This window comes from Emiliania huxleyi, assembly GCF_000372725.1.
Source record: "Emiliania huxleyi CCMP1516 unplaced genomic scaffold EMIHUscaffold_261, whole genome shotgun sequence".
Classification (NCBI taxonomy): Eukaryota; Haptophyta; order Isochrysidales; family Noelaerhabdaceae; genus Emiliania; species Emiliania huxleyi.
Genome location: NW_005200081.1, coordinates 2,574 through 22,484, shown reverse-complemented (window position 1 = coordinate 22,484; position 19,911 = coordinate 2,574). Strand labels below are relative to the sequence as shown.

The window sequence follows — 19,911 nt, the reverse complement described above, 5'->3', positions numbered from 1 at the left end:
CAGCTCATCCGTGAGAGCCCTGGCCTGATCAAGCTCTTGACGCAGCCTTTCTTTTCGTCGGGCTTCAAGCTGTTCACCAAGGCGGTGCCGTGCGCGTACTTCTTCGGCGGGCAAGAGCAGGTGGAGGCGGAGTTCTCGCGCGACGTCGCCAAGGGCACCAACGTGCGCGACTTTCTCATCGCACTGCACGGCATCTTCGTCGACGCCAAGTGCCACCCGTGCGAGACGATGATGATCTTCGGCCTCGAGATGAAGGACGATGGCGTCTACGTCGAATGGGGGCGCTAGGCCCGTCTTTGAGTCGTCGCTGGCCACCTCGCACGAGCGCCCCCTCTGCAGAAGGGCCGTGGCGGACCGGGACGAGCTCTGGGAGGGGAAGTGCGTCAGTGTGAAATGTGAGGGTCCGCCCGCAGGCGCATTTTGTATACCGAGGCGGTGCCCGGTGCCGAACCTGTCGGACCTTAAGACCCAGCATTGTAGATCCCTGGGCGAGGGTGATGGGGGGAGGCCACCGGCCAAAACCGCGCGTGTCTTGTCTCTTGATACATTGAAGGTCCGACCGATACGGGAAGCCCATATACAGGCACCTTACACTCCCCCGCAGTATCGCACCTCTTGAGCGACACTACGTTTCCGCAGCTGGGGATTCTCCGGTTCCCCTCTTAGCTCTTTGTACCCGTGCTGGCCGGACGGATTCCTCCTCCGAACAAAAGACAAAACTCAAGTTCCAACTAAGTTCGATCGGCCCCAGTCAGTCTCGAACCGGCAGCCACTCATCTCAGCTGAGGTAGCTACCATGTCCGAGGAGGCCACCGGCCAAAAGCGCATGTCTTGAAGGTCCGATACTGGAAGTCCATTACGCGGCTTTGTTTTTGTTTTTGCCGCACCACCCTGCCAGGCTGCTCTCAATCCTAGCCCGGTAGAAAAGAAGGTTCATCCAGAGTGAGGTTTGGAACCACCCACGCCACCTGTTCCAGCGCCCGATCGAGGTTCGACGCTACGTGTCGAGCGCCGTGCGAGACCGCAGGATGATGTTCGTGGCCTCCCTCGCTGCTGCGCTGATCGTCCTATCAGCCGGAGCGCTCCTTTACAGCAGCTCACTCATGGAGGCCAGGTTCGACGGACGGCGGACCTGGCTCGATGCTCACCCTCCACGAAAGGCGAGCGAAGACTACGAAATCTTGCGGCGCCGGCGCCTCGCCGCGCTGACGGAGCTCGCACCGGCTGAGGTTGAGCGCTATCTCCCCGCCGTCGTAGCCAGCCTCGACCGCGACGACGGCGAGGTCCGTCGGCTCGCTGTCTTGGTGCTCGAGCGAATGGCAGACGAGCCTGCGACGCTCGACGCGCATGGCGCAGAGCTGACGGCTCTGCTGGGACGCAGCGCCGACGCCCGAGTCCGGCTCTCCGTTGCGCGCACGCTGTCGAAGCTCGGCGCGCCGCTGATAGCGGCGGCAGCTGCGCTCGTGTCGCGGCTCGAAGACAGCGACGCTGAGGTGCGCGCTGCGGCCGTCGCGGCGCTCGGCGCCCTGCCGGCGGAGACGCTGGCGACGCACACGCACGCCGCGGTCGAGCTGCTGTCGAGGGCTGGGGACGCAGAGGCGTCCGCCGCCGCAATCGACGGCTGGGCCGACAAGCTGTCGGGGAGGCCAGAGGGTGACGAGCTGGGCGGCCTCCAGTTCTCGCTCGGGAGAATGGGGCGCGAGTGGGGTGACGGTGGCGTCGGGGACGGCATGCCGTAGATTTGCGGAGCTGTCGTCCTTCTGTTTTGTGATAGTAATATATTATACAGTGTGTGTGTATATATATGCAGAATGTGCACAACTCTCTCTCTACTCTCTCGCAGGGGTCGACCGATTCGTACTACTGAACAGAACACACTGACACACCAAATCTCGATAGAGGTTGAGAGCTCGGACAGAGAGTGAGAGAGAAGACGAGAGGCCAGAGACCGAGAGAGCACCAGCAGGCAGCAGCATCCTGCACACAGCCAGCCATCACCCTGTGCACCACGGTCCCTCTCGCCGCCTCCGCAGCGACGACCGTTTAGGCGGCGGCCGCTAAGGTACGTCGCGCGACCATATGAGATCCCTGTCGTGCCCGCAGCCGGTGCTGGCGGTGCAGTCCGCCTCCAGCTCGTCCTTGGTGCAGAGGCGTGCGCCAGCCTCAATGCAGATGGCCTCAGCCTCGGCAAATGTCTTGTCGCTGTGGCACCCGCCCATACCGTCCACCGAATCTGCCCATGGGCAGCTTTCGCTTCGCTTGCTCCAGCGGTTGATGCGCGTGTCAGAGCAGCAGCGCACCTCGTGTAGCTCAGAAGCCGCAACCCAGCCGGCCGGCTCCGCGCAGTTGCCGACCCGTCCGCACTCGACGAAACGCAGAGCGGTAGACGGACTGACCGAGGGGGGCGGCGGCAGCGGCGGCGGCGGCAGCGGATCGGCCGACGGCGTCGTCTGTACGTCGCTCGACCATATGAGATCCCTGTCGTGCCCGCAGCCGGTGCCGGCGGTGCAGTCCGCCTCCAGCTCGTCCTTGGTGCAGAGGCGCGCGCCAGCCTCAATGCAGATGGCCTCAGCCTCGGCAAATGTCTTGTCGCTGTGGCACCCGCCCATACCGGCGTCCGACTCTGCCCACGGGCAGCTTTCGCTTCGCTTACTCCAGCGGTTGATGCGCGTGTCGGAGCAGCAGCGCACCTCGTGCAGCTCGCCCTGCGGCTCCAGCAAGCCCTGCGCCATGGCTTCGCCGCAGTTTCCGCGCCTTCCACAGACGACCCAGCGCGGCTTGGCCACGGTCGCCGCCGGGGGAGGCGGCGAGGGCGGCGGCGATGCTGGCGGGGGTGGTGACGGCGAGGGCGGGGGTGGTGACGGCGGGGGAGGAGGCAGTGGTGAGGGTGGAGGGGACGGTGGTGGGGTCGGTGGCTGGGCCGGTGGCTCGGACGGTGGCGGAGGCGACGGCGACGGTGGCGAGGGAGGCGGTGGCAAGGGCGAGGGCGGTGGCGGCGAGGGCGGTGGCGGCGAGGGCGGCGGTGGCGAGGGCGGCGGAATAATCAGGTCCTGGATGGCAACACACGAGTCGCCGTCAAAAACCTCGCGCGGGTAGTCGCAGGGCGGGCGGCATGTGCCCGGGTCCGGCATTGGCGCTGGCAGTGGCTCGGGGCACGGCGACGGATAAGGCCACGGGTACGGGTCGGGTGACGGCCATGGGTGCGGCTCCGGAGAGGGCGAAGGGTCGATTGGGTAGTCGCAGTCGTACTCGCAGTCATCAGGCGGGCGCGGGTGGCAATTTGGCCACCACGGAGGGCAGGGTTCATCCTCGTGGCAGTCGGGTTTCCAAGGGGGGCAGGGCTCTGGATCTGGCTCCCCGTCATCGTAGCAGTCGGGCTTCCACGGAGGGCAGTCCGGCTCCGGCTCTGGCGGCTCGTCGTCGTGACAGTCGGGTTTCCACGGAGGGCAGTCCGGCTCCGGCTCTGGCGGCTGATCGCAGTCGTATTCGCAAGGCGGCCACGGCTCATCATCGACTGGCGGGCGAGGCCACCCGCCGCCGGGACCCTTGCCGCCGCCCTTGCCGCCACCCTTCCATTCTAAAGATCGTCCCCCGCCGCCCGCTCCGCCGCTCCTCCCTCCGTAGACGACCATACATCACACATTCCCCCTCCTTCAGACGCTTCAGACTGCGCGACGCCCCCCCCCCCCCCCCCGACCCCCCACCCCACCCCCACCCGCATTGCGCCCACCGCCCGCCGCACAACACGCAACACACAACGCACAACACACACACACCCCGCACACCGCACACCACCACAACACACAACACACAACAAGTGCTCGTCTTTTCTCCTGTTCTATGAACATACATTCTTTCCGGCGCCAGGGGGGGGGGGGTCCGGCGCGAGCGTCGCTGACAGTCACACACGTGCCCGATCACACAGCAACACGACCGCGGGCGCAGACCGCACGCACGCACAGCAATTCGCAATGCTATCGTCTGGCAGCAGTATCCGCCGCACTGAGCCCATGGCTGGCAAGGGCTCCGCGGAGCGCAGGCCGCCGCCTACCGTCGAGGATCTCATGTTCGAGCGGCCGCACATCGCTGCGAGCGGAGCGAGAGAGCTGATGCAGTTGGTGCAAGAGAGCCAGCGGGCGCGGCTGGCTCTCGCGGCCAACTTTGAGTCGCGCTTCGAAGACCTCGTAACCGAGGGCGCCGCGTCGGGCTACCCGGCTCTCGTGGAGCAGTTCCGACCGCTCTTTGCGGCTTGCGATGCGACGCTCGAGGCGCTGGCTACGGCGCTGGCGGGGAGAGAGGGCGGTGCGGCCGCGTCGCGGCTCGTGACAAGCCTAGTCCGCGAGGAGAGGATGCGACACGACGCCCACCTCAAGGTGTGCGGAGACGCCCGAGGCCCTTTCGAGACCTTTTGTCGAGGCAGTTTTGAGAGGCACAAACACGCTGATGCTGCGCTCGATCTGCCCTAGCCCCATCACCCTCCGTGTCTCAACCCCACCTCTCTTGCCGCAGGTGCAGGTGACACGGCAGCACAAGTCGGTAGCGGGGGTACCGCGGCCCTAGACGTTGGATTCTAGACAGCCACGAGGCGGCTCCGAGACCTTTCCGAGACCCTTCAGAGACCTTTCCGAGACAGCTCCGAGACAGCTCCGAGAACACACGTCTCCACCGCCTCGTGCAACGCCCCGCGTGTGCACATGCCCCACCGTGCTAGGGCGTGTGCAACACTGACTTGGCCGCCTCTCCTCCTTCGCCGCGCAGGCGCCCGACGAAGAGGAGGCGGCGGAGGCGCGGGCGGCGCTCGAGGGCGCGGAGGCGACGGAGATGGGGTACGTGGAAACGATACGCGAGCTGCTCGAGGAGCTCACAGCCGAGGCGGCCGACTGCGAGGACTGAGGCCACAGCAGGCGCGTCTTTGCTACTCTAGGGATCAGGTGTGAACGCGTCGCTCGTTCCTGTGATGCCACCGGGGCACGCACGTTGCACCGGGGGGGGCGGGGGCACACTCTCGACGCGAGTCTCGGCTACATTGGCTCAGCCCCCGCGCGAGGGGAAATAGATTAGTACACAACCCTTGAAAGTACTGCAAAATTCACACCGACAGTGTCGGCGCCGGGCACCGACTCGGGTACAAAATTCGCGTTGCGACGGGTCGAGACGCGCCCTCACATTACACATACACTGCTCACAGAGCTCGTCACATCCTGGTTGCACGTCACAGTCACACCAACGGCAACGGGTCACTGTGTGGCGTAAGATCGTACAACGCCTCACACACTCCCCCAGCGCGTGCTACCTGCTTCGGCCACGCGCAACGAGCTCCACGCTCGGCGCATTTCGCGTCGGCGCGCTGCGATCCGCCATCCGCGAAGAGAGAGGGTTCAACGGGCCTCGCGGGGCTACTCAGGGGGAAACAGTTGGTACTGGGTGGTCGTGGCCTGATGCCCGTGCGGTCGCTCGGCCTGCAGCGGCGTCTCGGCGGCGGCACGCGCCTCGCCGGGCGCCGCGGCGGCCGCCGCGCCGAGCTGCGCCGCGAGCCCGAGCATCGAGAGCCCTTGGCTAAACGGGAGCAGCGTAAGCTCTGTCGCCGGCGGCTGGTCTACAGCTGTTGAGGCGCGGCGAGCATATACGCGACCACGCAGCGCGAGCGCGGCAGCGACGAGGGCCATCGACAGCAGCAGCGCCGCACCGGCACCGGCGCTCGCACCACTCACACCAGAGAACCCCCAGTCGCTGCTGCCGGCGCGTGCGCCCCACGTGTTTGGCTCTAGCAGGCACGGACCCGGTGCCGGGAAGCAGGGACTCGCGATTGTGGCCGCTGCCTCCGCGTGCCGCAGCAGGACCAGCAGTGTCAGCATCCGTTCAGTCCACCGCGCGCTTCGAAGCCGCCAGAAAAAGAATTTCCACTAAACGGCCGTAGAAAGAAAGAAAGAAAACACCCAATGGAGGGATGGGAGCCATTGTCTGTTTTCTTTCTTTCTTTACACTAGGCACGGGAATTTTATAACGGGCGCCAACTGGCTTAAAATCCCTGTGTGGTGGCGACGTGCCGTCCTCCCAAAAAGAAAGAAAGAAAGAAAACAGACAACCCAAACGAGGGATGGGGGAGGATGACAGGGTCCCCACCTGCACGAGCAGGATTTTTGGAAGGACGATCAGGGGGACAGGTGGGGCTCTCCTGCTCCTGACAAGGGACACGACAGGCTCGCAGCGCGGTGCACGGTGGGCTCCCAACTCCACTGGCGGTCTCATCTCAGTCTAGCGACCTGCCTCCAGCTTCTTGCTGGCAGTCTCTCACTACCACAGGCACACTGACACAGGGGTGGCAGGGGCGGCGGCACGTCCGGCAGGTCAGGGAGACGGCCACATTCGCGGTAGCGCGGCTCTCGCGCGAACAAGGCGGCGCTTGCGGTCGGGCAGAGGCGCTGAGCTGCCTCGCCAGGGCCGGAGCAATCCCTCTCCTCATGTGCCTGGTCAGCTCGGCCGAGAGTGACTCCGTCAAGGTCAACGCGGCAGAGGTGCTCAATCGCGAGTGATTCGTTGTGAGCATCAAGCATTGTCCATTAGGTCGAGGCGGCGGAGGCGCTGACGCACCTTGCCACCGACAGCAGCGCCAATCGGCCCCTTGAGACCGACGCCGTGCCGCTTTGAGACGAACGGGTCGTCGTTTCACAAAAGGTTCAGTGTGTGTGAGTAGGCTCTTTGAAACCAATGTCGTGCCGCCTTTGGTGGCTTTCCTCAAGGGCGCGTGCGAGCTAGCCAGAGTCGAGGCGACCCGCGCGCTGCACAACTTGCTCAGCTGCTCTGCCGGCGACCTCCGCCCAGCGCTACTGCAAGGCGGCGCAGTCGCGCCGCTCGTGGCAGCGCTGAGCAACGGCTCGCCATTCAATCAAGAGGGGCTCCCAAGATCCGCCCCGGCACCTTTGTGCGACATTCCCGTAGGCTCGCCGCTCTTCCAGGGAGAGAGCGCCAGCATCCTCGCCACACTCATGCAGGACAGCCCCGAGACGCGGGTGACGGTCGCTTCGGCCGGGGCGATCCCGCCGCTGGTCGGCCTGCTGCGCAGCAGGCATCTTCCCCACTGACGCGCCCCGGGTAGACACTCCTGCCGAAGGTTACTTTGCAGCCGCCTCGCCCTCCTCCCGTTCTCACTGACACCGTCGCTCCTGCCCCCAGCCGGCTCGACCTCCGCTCGCGCGGCGCGGTGGCGCTGACCCAGCTCGCTCACAGTCATGTCGAGCATCGCGTGGCCATTGCCGAGGCGGGCGCGATCCCTCCGCTGGTAGCAATGTTGGGCGAGTCCACCGGCGGCGCGCAGGACCTCGCGGCGGGGGCGCTGGTCAAGATTGCGCACCCAGTGGCGAACCGCATGGAGGAGCGTTTCTGACCCTCCTTCCAGCCTACCCCCCTGCCATATGCCCTCCACTGCGACGGCAGCCACTCTCACCCCCCAGCGACACCCCGTTCCGCACGTAGATTGTCCAGTCGGGCGGGATCCCGCCCTTGATGGCGCTCGCCAGCGAGGGGAGCGGCGATGCACGGGCCGCCGCCACATCGCTTTTGCGGCTCATCAAGAGACTGCCCCGGACGAACGAGACGCCCCTCTCCCCGACGCCCAGTGCGCGGAACGGAGTCGAGGGAGCGACGGAGGACAGCGCTGTGCAGGACGCCGCTGTCAACGCTGGCGGTGGCGGAGGCAGAAACGGCGGTGGTGGAGAGCCGGTGGCGCTGAGTGAGGTGGTGTCGGGCGTGCAGCAGAGAGTGCCGCCGCACGAGACCGGCGAGGCGGAGCGAGACGGGGTAGAGAGCCTTTCTGAGGCGGCGGGAGCGGTCGCGGGCCAGGTGTCTGCCGAGGCGCTACTCGATCCCGTCGGAGGCGGCGCCTTTGCCACCGCCAATGGGGACGAGCAGAGTGGGGACGCCGCGGCGGAGGGCGATGGCATTGGGGAGGAGTGCGCGATGCTTGAGGCGCTGAGCGCGCGCCGCACAAGTTTGGAGGATCTACCGGCGTGGCCTACAGATTGCGAGAGCGGGGTCCTCTCTGACCACGCGTCAAAGGAGGACGAACAAATGCTCCAGCGGGTGTAAAGCCGCTGGCCCGAGACTCGAAATGTGCTACCACCCCACCCCCCTCCTGCGCCCACCCCCCTTTCCACAGGTGGGTGCGCTTGAGGCGCACGTGCGGCGGCTCGCCGTCGCAAACGAGCAGGCAAAGCGCCCGCCGCCGTTCTCTCTGTCCGGCCGCGTCAACCATCCAGCCCTCCCACCCCCCTTTCTCTCCTCCGCTGCACTCACTATCCTCAGCACGCGAGCAGGCGCAGCGGCTCATCGTGGCGCTGGGGATGCGGGTGCAGGCAGTGTCGACCAGCAACACGGAGCTGCGCGCGCAGGTTTCCGAGCTCGCCAATGCGAAGGCGGCGCTGAAAGACGAGATGGCGGCGTTGGGTCAGCAGGTGATTGGCAAAGCGGGGGCGCCCGCTCTGGTCGGATTAGCTACCCCCCCCCCCCGCCGCCGCCCCCCCCCGAGCAGGTGGCTAGCATGGGAAAGAGCAGCGGCGCGCCTAAATCGCCGCAAGGCGCATCGAGCCTGATTACGGGCGAAGACACTCTGGTGGATAAGGTGCCCCCCCCCCCCTCTAGCTCACCCCCACGCGCCACATGACGCTTAATGTGGGGACCGTCGCGTTCGCCCATCGACTGGCCTTCAGCAAAGTGACACATGTCTTTCGATAGGTGGCGCGCATCCGCGAGATTCTGGACCTCGAGGCGGGGAGCACGATCGTGCAGACCGTTGATGCTGCGAACGCGATGGTGGGCCTCGCGTCGGAGGGCGGCCTGCTCGTACAGACTGAGAAGCTCCTCCAGACGGTTCTCGCCTGAGAGATGCAAGGCGCGCTGGAAGCAGACCTGCGTCGACGGCATCGCTCAGGCTCGAGCAAAGCCCGCTTGGCTGATGTTCGAAGGCGGCGGCGGAGGCTGCGCCGGCAGTGGCACGCGTGGGGGGCGTCGAGGCTACCACGACCACGACTCGGTTGCTATTGCGTATTGGTTTGATACAGGGTCAGGGATGTAATTTTCTTAATTCTGAGAAAGAGGAAACAAGTGATGCCGAGCTGTATAAATAAATAAATAAAACGGACATCCCAAGCTAGGGCTGGGTCGAGGACAGACACCTTAGCCGGTAGCGGGCCGGTTTCTTCTTCGCACATCCTTGTAAAATTCTTCTTCGCGCGCCGGCAGGCAGCAGCGCGCACCACTTGCCGCAGCCGTCATGGGAAAGCACTCCAAGAACAACAACGAGCGCGCCTTCTTCTCGCACGCGGAGCGGCAGGCTGCCAAGTACGGCCGCCACTCCTCGGGCCTCCTTGGCGGCCACAACACCGCCGGAGGGAACTTCGTCGACACTGGCTGGGGCAGCCACAAGCGGACGCTCGACAGCGACGCGATGAAGGACTTGGACGCGTGCAGCCTGACGCTAGTGCCGTGCGTCGATCCCGTCATCACGCCCAAGGGCGTCGTCTACGACAAGCAGGTCATTTACCAGTACATCCTCGACCGCAAGGCGGAGATTGAGCGCGAGCTGCGCGCGTGGACGGCGCAGCAGGAGGCAGAGGCGGCGGGCGCGGCGAGCGAGGCGGCGCGCGCGGCGGACCAGCGGGTGGAGGAGTTCGTGGCGAGGCAGGAGGGCCTCTCCAAGTCCGACCTCGCCTCCCGCCGACCCAGCGACCCGTCGTCCTCCGGCGGCGCAGTCGGCGCGCTGATGGGTGCGCGCGCGCCCTGGCCGAAAGGGGGGGGGGGGGTTCTTCACGGCTCGGTGTGTTGGGCAGGCCGCACGCTCGTGGAGGACACCGGCAAGCACGCGGCGGACACCAGCTTTTGGGTCCCGCAGCTGACGCCGCAGTCCAAGCACGCTGCGCCTAGATGCAAAGAGAGAGAGAGAATGAGCAGTCGTCTTCACACTAGCGCTCGAGGAGAGGCTGCTCCGGGCCGCACCCGCCCGCTGTGTCGCAGCCGCACTCGCTGCCCTCGCCTCGAAGCGCGGGGGACGCGGTGTGCTCGGCGCTTGTGATCGGCGCCTCTTCACACCGTCCCGTCTCTCCACAGGAGCCTTCTGGACAAGCCCGACGGAGTCGTCCGCTGCTGTAGATGCTGAGGAGAGACCCGGTGCTGCGGAGAGGCCCGGGTGCTGACAGAGGCCCGGGTGCTGAGGAGAGATGGACGTGCTCCGAGTAGCGCTCGAGATCTCTATCTCGAGAGGGTGCGTGCCCGACTCTTGTGAGCTCTTGTGTGCTCTTGTTTGCTCGTGTGTGCGCCTGTGTGCGCCGGTGCGCCGCAGGTCCGCTGCCCTCTCACTAACCCGAACCCGAACCCGAACCCGAACCCGAACCCGAACCCGAACCGCAGGTCCGCTGCCCGATCACGAACGAGCCCCTCAAGCTCAAGCAGACGCCGCTCCGTGCTCCACACACTGCAGAGGCGGCACACGGCCGTCACATGTCCGCGACACGCCCCGACAGGCAGCTCTACCCGCTCTCCTTCACGCGCGCGGACGAGTCCCTCACCTCCGCCGAGACGCTCGCGAAGCCGCGCAATGAGAGGCAACCTCTCCCCGCACTTGCCCCGCATCTCCCCGCATCTCCCCGCACCTGCCCCGCATCTCCCCGCATCTCCCCGCATCTCCCCGCACCTGCCCCTGCCCCGCACCTGCCCCGCATCTCCCCGCATCTGCCCCGCATCTCCCCGCATCTCCCCGCACCTGCCCCGCATCTCCCCGCACCTGCCCGCATCTCCCCGCATCTCCCCGCATCTCCCCGCATCTCCCCGCATCTCCCCGCACCTGCCCCTGCCCCGCACCTGCCCCGCATCTCCCCGCATCTGCCCCGCATCTCCCCGCATCTCCCCGCACCTGCCCCGCATCTCCCCGCACCTGCCCGCATCTCCCCGCATCTCCCCGCATCTCCCCGTAAGAGACGCACCGCCGCGCAGCGAGAGGCGCAGCGAGGCCGCCGCCCTCCATGCCCCGAGGTCCGGCCCGGGGTGCCAGGTACATCTGCCCGCTCTCGAAGAAGGCCCTCTCCAACACCAACCCCGCCGCCTTCCTCCGCCCGAGCGGCACCGTCGTCTCTGTCTCGTGCGTCGACTCAATCATCAAAAAGGCGCAGCAACCCTGCACTCCTCCTCTCCCCTCCTCTCCTCCTCTCCTCCTCTCCTCCTCTCCTCCTCTCCCCCTCTCCTCCTCTCCCCCTCTCCCCTCCTCTCCTCCTCTTCTCCCCCTCCTCCTCTCCTCCTCTCCACTCCTCTCCTCCTCTCCTCCTCTCCTCCTCTCCTCCTCTCCTCCTCTCCTCTCCTCCTCTCCTCCTCTCCTCCTCTCCACTCCTCTCCTCCTCTCCTCCTCTCCACTCCTCTCCTCCTCTCCTCCTCTCCTCCTCTCCTCCTCTCCTCCTCTCCCCTCCTCTCCTCCTCTTCTCCCCCTCCTCCTCTTCTCCCCCTCCTCCTCTTCTCCCCTCGCCCTCTCGTCCTCCCCCCACTCTCCTTCTTCCCTCACCTTCGCCGCGCCCCCGAGAGAACGCACACGACGCCAACGACACGCCCACGACACGCCCACGACACGCCCACGACACGCCCACGACGCCTCCCCTCAGGACATGGTCGACCCCTTCACGGACCCGCCCACGCGCCTCAAGGAGAAGGAGCCGACTAGCCGAGACGCGCCGAGATGCGCCGAGACGCGCCGAGATGCGCCGAGATGCGCCGAGATGCGCCGAGATTCGCCGCCCACGCGAACCTCGAGGGGAAGGAAGAGCAGCCGCTAGCGTGCGGAAGCCCGCAACCCCCGTGCTCCGGCCAGCACTCGAGAGGACTCGCACTCAGCCGCCACTGCATTCGCTGCGCACGCGATGAGCACACCGCGCGATATGCGTGTACGCCCGCCCTGGCCCTGGCCCTGGCGCCGTGACGCGGGTGTTTGCACTCGAGCGCACAGGACATCATCCCGCTGCGGGTCGAGGGGACGGGCTTCGCCGCAAAGACCGACGAGAAGGCGCTCAAGGTGACAAAGACCGACGTGATGGGCTTCTGATGCGCGCCCAGGCACCCACGCTCCCCGGACGGCGGGGGGCGCGCTGAATTCTCGGCGGGGACTAAACGCGGGGACATTAAACGGATGGGTGGCTGTTGTTCATCCGGACCGCTGATGTGCGGACGTCGTCCTCTTCGACATGCGCCGCCAACAACAACACATGTGTAAAAATATCGTGTACAGTCAGTCACAAGTTTCCCGAAAAGACAAGTCCGTGTTCTCTTTAAGGTTTAACACACTGCGCGCTGCCTCAGCCCTCACTCACGCTCTTTTTCTCTCCGTCTCGCTCCCGCCATCCGTGTCAGGTGTCACGACCCGGCCCAGCTCTGGTGCGCAGCTGTTGCAGCGGCTGCGAAGCATCAGCGCCACGGCCCGGTCCTCCGCCCCAAACTGCAGCACCGCCCAGCGGCAGTACCGGCCGCTGATCTGCGCGCTCAGCGCGGTGGTGGTCGCCGAGGCGATCGGCAGCCCTCGCTTCGTCGCCTCGGCAGCCTCCGCGCGGCAAGCGAGGAACGCGGTCACGGCCTTGCCGACGAGGTCTGCGCACCTATTTACAGCTGCAAGCCTGTGAAGAGACGCTGTGCACACTCACAGCGCACAGAGAGGCCTCGCACGGCGCGTGCGGCGAGCACAAGCCTAGTCGCAGACTCCGGCACTGAGGCGGCGCAACACCGCTGTGCAGCGCCAGGCTCGTGTCCTCTGGCAGCTGGCGGCTGGTGCATGCCGGCCCTCTGCACCAACTGTCTGCACTCGCCATCTAGATGGTCGCCATCTAGGAGCGCAAGCCCAGAGTGGCGCACTCCTCGGCGCAGCCCGCCGCCGCGCACTCCGCCCTGGCGACCAGCAAGGAGCCATAATGAGAGACGACTCGTCCTACCTTGGCGAGCTGCTGCGGCGGCACATCTCGGGTCATCTCGGGCAATCTCGGGTAATCTCGCCGTGCGAGCTGCTGCGGCGCCGTCCACTCGCCTCCGCGCGAGTCCGGCTCGATCTCCTCGAGCGGCGGCCGCCTGCCACGCAGCTGAGTAGCGGTCCCACAACTGCGTACTAGGTGTCAAGCTCGCTCGACTCGGCGGCGGCCGCCCGCCGCCGCCGCTGTCCGCCCGGCTGCAGCGCGGGCAAGTGCAGTAGAAGAGCTTCTGGGTAAGGAGCACGCGCCGCCGCTCTAACCATAGGCATAGCCGAGATGTAAGCCGAGACATCGCCGACACATTGTGAGGCGGCATCCCTCGCCTTCTCGTGTCGTGGACCAGAGCTGGTCGAGATACGAGATGACGATCTCGTCGCCAGCCTCGATGGTGCACGTCGCGAAGTAGTGCATCTCCCCGCCGACTCTAGTGCTGTGGCCGCAATTTGGCGAGCAAGAGTGGTTGGCCTTCGCCGCAATCGGGAAGAGGCCTACAGGTCGAGAGTGGCCGGCGTGCGGCCGCGCAGAACGCTCACGCCAGCCGCCACCTCGATGACGAGCGCCGGCGCGCTTCCCGAAGGCATGCGCGTTGATGTCCCCAATGAGGAGTAGGTGCTCAAAGAGATCGGCGGCACGCGGGCCGTCGTACGCCTCCGCCATGCGCGCGGCGAGGCTGCTCCTCTCGGCAGAGCGGGCCGCTCGCTCCGCCACCGCCTCCATCCTCGCGTGGTCCGAGACGATGCAGCTGAGGCCCGCGTCGGCGTCCGGCGCGGCCATGTCGAGCACCGCAGCTTGCACGTCCGCCGAGGCGCACATGAAGGACGAGATTAGCTGCTCCGCGTCGTCGTGAGGCCACGTGAGGCAGGGCGGCTCGCGTAGCACCGTGTCGCCGGGCTCATAGCGGCGACTCGCCCGCATGATGCGCCCTTGCCCCACGACGTGCTCGATGCGGAAGCCCTTTTGCGTAGCCATTGGCAGCCCGTTCGCAGGCGAGCTTGGGGTCAGAAAGTCCCCCGGTCCGGGTCCCAGCCGACACAAGCGGAGCACGGCGGACTCCAAGGCACGAAAGAAACACTTCGGCATAGCACCCTGTGAGCAATCCGTGTAAAAAGGCCAGTCAATTTTCCAACACCCCTGTAGCAAGCACCCTGTGAGCAATGCGTGTAGCTCGGCCATATCGCTCGTGGGTGAGTCCAGACTGCTGGACGCACAGACAGACAGATCGCAGCCAGCTCACAGACACAGGCAGGGGCAGCTCACGAGGTGGCGCCCCGGGTCTGTATAAAGAGAAAATAACGCACGGGTTCGAGCTTTTGCCAGACGTGTTAACCATGCGTAGAGCTCTAGTCACGTACAGTAGACGTACAGCCGGGCAGACGTACAGCCCCAAAACCTCTCCCAAACAAACAGCTCTCCCCATCTTAAAGTAACACAATGGCTGTAGCTGGCTCCATGCGAGCGTAATGAATAGTCAATCAGAGCTCGTGCGGCGTCACGAACAGATAATCAACGCTGTGGGCCCAACGTGTCCAGCGCGTCCTCGCTTGTTTCTCAGAGGTACCGCCTCTCGACCTTCGTACTTGTTAAGTATTGAACAATGACAATGAAAGGAGTCCCGTGAACAGCCTGTCAAATGCCATCGGAGGTACGGTAGACGGAGGTCCGTGGCGTCTGTCCGGAATTTGCGTCCACATCGCCATCGGGCGCACCTTCCAGATCCGTCTTTGAAGTCCTGCGGCTTGGCTCGGCCCCCTCCATCTGTCCCACGACTGAGACACGAGCACGCCGATCCTTCTTCTTGTAGCATATGTAGCCACCGACGAGGAGGGCCGCCACGACGGCCACCCCAGCCACGGCCACGATGGCGACGACAGCGGTGCTCGAGCTCTTCTTGGTTGGCTCCTCGTTGTCCACGATGTCGACCGCAAAGGGGCTCAGGATGGAGATGCCCCCAAGGACGGGGCTCATGGCCTCTTCAAAGTCCTCTTGGCCCGTCGCCCCGGAATACGAGGCGAGGCTGCTCTCGGCCGCATTCGCTTGCCCCTGCGTGAGCCCTGGAAATGTGGCAACGACGACGACGCTTCCGGCGCGGACCTCGATCTTCGAGCCGAAAGGCGCGACGACAAAGCCTGCCAGGTCAGCAAGCTTCTCGAGGATGCCTTCTTTGATGGCCTCGTCAAAATCGCTCACGTCGCCGCTCGCGGAGAAGGAGGCGATGACCTGGAATGAGCCCAGCTCTCCCGACGGCGACGGCGATGGCGCCGGTGCCGTTGATGGCGGGGACGGCGGCGGTAGGGTGGGAGGTGCAAATGAGGGCAGCGCAGGCGGCTGTGGCGGCGAGGGCGACACGGATGGCGGCGGCGGCGAGGGCGACGCTGACGGAGGAGGGGTCGGAGGCGGCGGCAATGGAGGCGGAGGGGTCGGCGGCGGCGGCGAGGGCGGCGGAGGGGTCGGCGGCGGCGGCGAGGGCGGCGGCGAAACCGGCGGCGGAGGAGGCGCCTGGGGCTCATCTGCAGGAATCCCGGGAGGGTAGAATGGCGGCGGCGGAGATGGAGGCGGAGGGGTCGGCGGCGGCAGCGACGGAGGCGGCGGCGTTGGCGGCGGCGGCGAGGGAGGGGGAGGGGTCGGCGGCGGCGCCGCCGGAGGCGGCGGCGTTGGCGGCGGCGGCGACGGAGGCGGCGGCGTTGGCGGCGGCGGCGACGGAGGCGGAGGGTTCGGCGGCGGGATCGGTGGGGGAGAAGGGGGTGGCGGGGACGGAGGGTGCCTCGGCGGCGACGATGGTGGCGGCCGAGGAGGGAACAGTTGCTGGCTCTCAAAGGCCAATGTGCCCTGGAGGAGAGTATTGTCGCGAAGCTCTGTCATCTTCGCCTCGTTCGTCGCGGTCAGGCTGGCGGCTAAGCTCTCGAGCGACTCCCCGCTGTCCGCGATGGCGGTAGTCTTGGCAACGACCTCCACCTTACCATCGTATACGACGGCGACGCCAGTGCCCGCGGCGCCATCCTCAACTTCGGCGGTGGTAAGGAGAGCGGTCGCACGGATCGTGTCGGTGCGGTCAAGCAGCTGTCGCAACGCGAGCGGGTCGCCGACGGTGCCTGTGCCGTCGCCGATGCTGCATGTCGCTCCTTTCGAGGCGCAAAGGTCGAGGAGTTTTTCCTCGTCGAGATCGGTCCCGGTGACTTCGTCGATGAGGAAGAACTCCGCGTTGAGAGAGATGCCGTCGGCATATTGGTACAGCACCGCCGCGGACTTGCCGTACATGAGTTTGGCGTCGAGCAGGGAGCGTTGACGGCGGCGTTCGCTTACAGTCTCACCTGTCTCTGCTTCGGTGACGACCTTGACTCCCTTAGGCGCATATGGCGGCGGGGACGGCGGCGGGGTTGGTGGCGGAGGCGCAGGTGGCGGAGGGGTTGGCGGCGGCGGCGAGGGCGGCGGCGGCGAGGGCGGAGGCGGAAGGCTCGGCGGTGGAGGGGCCGGCGAGGGCGGCGGCGAGGGCGACGCAGACGGCGGTGGCGACGGCAAGGCAGATGGCGGGGGCGGCGACGGCGAGGCAGATGGCGGGGGAGGCGACGGCGAGGCAGAGGGCGGCGGCGAGGGCGGCTGGACGGCTATACTATCGAGGAGGCTGCCGCTCGCCTCTACGAGAGAAGAGACGATCCCCCAGGGGCTCTCGTCATCGGAGGATTGGAGGGAAAATCGGCCTGAACGGCCGCTGGCCTCCCTCAGGAGAGTCGCGTTGGTCGTAGTGACGCCGTCATTGCCGTCAGTCGCACCACTGCGGGCCGTGCGCGACTCCACAAGATCGGTCATAGTGACAGCAACCGCGTACTCGTAGTTCGCTTCGCGCGACAAAATGCCCAAGGAGGGGAGCAGGTGATCCGTCGCTGCCATTGCGAAGCAAGAGTAGGCCATCACTTGGAGCTGGTCGTCACTCAAGACAATGTACGACGCCGCAGCGCCGAGTACCACGCTACCGGCTGAAATAGGAAGGACGACGAGGAGGTTGGTCAGGTCATCGCTCCTAGCGTCGACATGCGTGACCACAGGAGAAGAGAGCAGAGTACTGTCGATGGCGACATCGATCGTCACTGGCCCAACCAGCTCGTCCTCCACGTTGCGAGCGAGGTCGAGGGTGCTGTAGACGGAGATGCCGTCGGCGCCGTACGAGCCGTTGACCGCGAGCGCGACCGGGAAGATCGGGTCGTCCTCCTCCTCCTCGCCCGAGTCGGAGTCGCTCGGGGCGAAGGTGAGCGAGGCCGAGGCGGCGAGCGGGTCCATCCAGTCGACGTCGGTCGGCGTGAGCGAGAGCGAGGCAGCGAGCGGCGAGACGGACGCCGAGCCTTCCATCGCCACCGAGGACGCGCCGTAGCCGACCTCGCCCTGAGCAGAGAGCGGAAAGAGGTCCTCGTCCCACTCGACGCTGAGGCGGGCCGCCACTGGCTCGAAGCCAGCAGCGCCGGAGGGCTCGATGTCGAGCGTCATGCTCGCTCCCGGCACGGCGTCGTCGTCGCCGTCCCCGAGGTCGAGGGTGCTGTAGACGGAGATGCCGTCGGCGCCGTACGAGCCGTTGACCGCGAGCGCGACCGGGAAGATCGGGTCGTCCTCCTCCTCCTCGCCCGAGTCGGAGTCGCTCGGGGCGAAGGTGAGCGAGGCCGAGGCGGAGAGCGGGTCCATCCAGTCGACGTCGGTCGGCGTGAGCGAGAGCGAGGCAGCGAGCGGCGAGACGGACGCCGAGCCTTCCATCGCCACCGAGGACGCGCCGTAGCCGACCTCGCCCTGAGCAGAGAGCGGAAAGAGGTCCTCGTCCCACTCGACGCTGAGGCGGGCCGCCACTGGCTCGAAGCCAGCAGCGCCGGAGGGCTCGATGTCGAGCGTCATGCTCGCTCCCGGCACGGCGTCGTCGTCGCCGTCCCTGAGGTCGAGGGTGCTGTAGACGGAGATGCCGTCGGCGCCGTACGAGCCGTTGACCGCGAGCGCGACCGGGAAGATCGGGTCGTCCTCCTCCTCCTCGCCCGAGTCGGAGTCGCTCGGGGCGAAGGTGAGCGAGGCCGAGGCGGCGAGCGGGTCCATCCAGTTGACGTCGGTCGGCGTGAGCGAGAGCGAGGCAGCGAGCGGCGAGACGGACGCCGAGCCTTCCATCGCCACCGAGGACGCGCCGTAGCCGACCTCGCCCTGAGCAGAGAGCGGAAAGAGGTCCTCGTCCCACTCGACGCTGAGGCGGGCCGCCACTGGCTCGAAGCCAGCAGCGCCGGAGGGCTCGATGTCGAGCGTCATGCTCGCTCCCGGCACGGCGTCGTCGTCGCCGTCCCCGAGGTCGAGGGTGCTGTAGACGGAGATGCCGTCGGCGCCGTACGAGCCGTTGACCGCGAGCGCGACCGGGAAGATCGGGTCGTCCTCCTCCTCCTCGCCCGAGTCGGAGTCGCTCGGGGCGAAGGTGAGCGAGGCCGAGGCGGCGAGCGGGTCCATCCAGTCAACGTCGGTCGGCGTGAGCGAGAGCGAGGCAGCGAGCGGCGAGACGGACGCCGAGCCTTCCATCGCCACCGAGGACGCGCCGTAGCCGACCTCGCCCTGAGCAGAGAGCGGAAAGAGGTCCTCGTCCCACTCGACGCTGAGGCGGGCCGCCACTGGCTCGAAGCCAGCAGCGCCGGAGGGCTCGATGTCGAGCGTCATGCTCGCTCCCGGCACGGCGTCGTCGTCGCCGTCCCCGAGGTCGAGGGTGCTGTAGACGGAGATGCCGTCGGCGCCGTACGAGCCGTTGACCGCGAGCGCGACCGGGAAGATCGGGTCGTCCTCCTCCTCCTCGCCCGAGTCGGAGTCGCTCGGGGCGAAGGTGAGCGAGGCCGAGGCGGAGAGCGGGTCCATCCAGTCGACGTCGGTCGGCGTGAGCGAGAGCGAGGCAGCGAGCGGCGAGACGGACGCCGAGCCTTCCATCGCCACCGAGGACGCGCCGTAGCCGACCTCGCCCTGAGCAGAGAGCGGAAAGAGGTCCTCGTCCCACTCGACGCTGAGGCGGGCCGCCACTGGCTCGAAGCCAGCAGCGCCGGAGGGCTCGATGTCGAGCGTCATGCTCGCTCCCGGCACGGCGTCGTCGTCGCCGTCCCCGAGGTCGAGGGTGCTGTAGACGGAGATGCCGTCGGCGCCGTACGAGCCGTTGACCGCGAGCGCGACCGGGAAGATCGGGTCGTCCTCCTCCTCCTCGCCCGAGTCGGAGTCGCTCGGGGCGAAGGTGAGCGAGGCCGAGGTGGCGAGCGGGTCCATCCAGTCGACGTCGGTCGGCGTGAGCGAGAGCGAGGCAGCGAGCGGCGAGACGGACGCCGAGCCTTCCATCGCCACCGAGGACGCGCCGTAGCCGACCTCGCCCTGAGCAGAGAGCGGAAAGAGGTCCTCGTCCCACTCGACGCTGAGGCGGGCCGCCACTGGCTCGAAGCCAGCAGCGCCAGAGGGCTCGATGTCGAGCGTCATGCTCGCTCCCGGCACGGCGTCGTCGTCGCCGTCCCCGAGGTCGAGGGTGCTGTAGACGGAGATGCCGTCGGCGCCGTACGAGCCGTTGACCGCGAGCGCGACCGGGAAGATCGGGTCGTCCTCCTCCTCCTCGCCCGAGTCGGAGTCGCTCGGGGCGAAGGTGAGCGAGGCCGAGGCGGAGAGCGGGTCCATCCAGTCGACGTCGGTCGGCGTGAGCGAGAGCGAGGCAGCGAGCGGCGAGACGGACGCCGAGCCTTCCATCGCCACCGAGGACGCGCCGTAGCCGACCTCGCCCTGAGCAGAGAGCGGAAAGAGGTCCTCGTTCCACTCGACGCTGAGGCGGGCCGCCACTGGCTCGAAGCCAGCAGCGCCGGAGGGCTCGATGTCGAGCGTCATGCTCGCTCCCGGCACGGCGTCGTCGTCGCCGTCCCCGAGGTCGAGGGTGCTGTAGACGGAGATGCCGTCGGCG

The 19,911-nt window shown here is 66.9% G+C and overlaps 5 protein-coding genes across 5 annotated transcripts; 3 read left to right on the top strand and 2 right to left on the bottom strand.

The window, feature by feature from the left end:
• Positions 1-1,028: 1,028 nt before the first annotated feature.
• Positions 1,029-1,739, top strand: EMIHUDRAFT_115675 (hypothetical protein; the record flags this gene model as incomplete). The annotated part of the gene is made up of 1 exon (XM_005777328.1): positions 1,029-1,739. One exon carries the CDS (start codon positions 1,029-1,031, stop codon positions 1,737-1,739), a length of 711 nt encoding a protein of 236 aa, XP_005777385.1.
• A 4,722-nt stretch (positions 1,740-6,461) lies between these two features.
• Positions 6,462-9,070, top strand: EMIHUDRAFT_238023 (hypothetical protein; the record flags this gene model as incomplete). Its single annotated transcript, XM_005777327.1, has 8 exons — positions 6,462-6,529; positions 6,695-7,046; positions 7,316-7,354; positions 7,474-8,079; positions 8,156-8,242; positions 8,313-8,450; positions 8,731-8,808; positions 8,888-9,070. 8 exons carry the CDS (start codon positions 6,462-6,464, stop codon positions 9,068-9,070), a joined length of 1,551 nt encoding a protein of 516 aa, XP_005777384.1.
• A 198-nt stretch (positions 9,071-9,268) lies between these two features.
• EMIHUDRAFT_469229 (hypothetical protein) lies at positions 9,269-12,291 on the top strand (the record flags this gene model as incomplete). The annotated part of the gene is made up of 8 exons (XM_005777326.1): positions 9,269-9,761; positions 9,825-9,903; positions 10,102-10,129; positions 10,402-10,439; positions 10,515-10,595; positions 11,042-11,153; positions 11,640-11,713; positions 11,734-12,291. 8 exons carry the CDS (start codon positions 9,269-9,271, stop codon positions 11,951-11,953), a joined length of 1,125 nt encoding a protein of 374 aa, XP_005777383.1. The 3' UTR covers positions 11,954-12,291.
• EMIHUDRAFT_367482 (hypothetical protein) lies at positions 12,289-14,032 on the bottom strand. Its single transcript, XM_005777325.1, has 7 exons — positions 13,547-14,032; positions 13,310-13,474; positions 13,150-13,241; positions 13,015-13,076; positions 12,859-12,909; positions 12,691-12,708; positions 12,289-12,623 (listed from the first exon to the last, which is right to left on the bottom strand). Exons 1-7 carry the CDS (start codon positions 13,953-13,955, stop codon positions 12,338-12,340), a joined length of 1,083 nt encoding a protein of 360 aa, XP_005777382.1. The 5' UTR covers positions 13,956-14,032; the 3' UTR covers positions 12,289-12,337.
• Positions 14,033-14,612: 580 nt separating this feature from the next.
• EMIHUDRAFT_238020 (hypothetical protein) lies at positions 14,613-16,892 on the bottom strand (the record flags this gene model as incomplete). Its single annotated transcript, XM_005777324.1, has 3 exons — positions 14,613-15,180; positions 15,784-16,294; positions 16,595-16,892. 3 exons carry the CDS (start codon positions 16,890-16,892, stop codon positions 14,613-14,615), a joined length of 1,377 nt encoding a protein of 458 aa, XP_005777381.1.
• Positions 16,893-19,911: the final 3,019 nt, after the last annotated feature.

Coding starts and splice junctions, on each gene's coding strand:
- EMIHUDRAFT_367482 (XM_005777325.1), bottom strand. CDS start 13,955: ATGGCTACGCAAAAGGGCTTCCGCATCGAGCACGTCGTGGGGCAAGGG. Junction 13,475..13,546: donor TGCCTTCGGGAAGCGCGCCG/GCGCTCGTCATC, acceptor CTCGACCTGTAG/GCCTCTTCCCGATTGCGGCG. Junction 13,242..13,309: donor CTGGTCCACGACACGAGAAG/GCGAGGGATGCC, acceptor GCCTATGGTTAG/AGCGGCGGCGCGTGCTCCTT.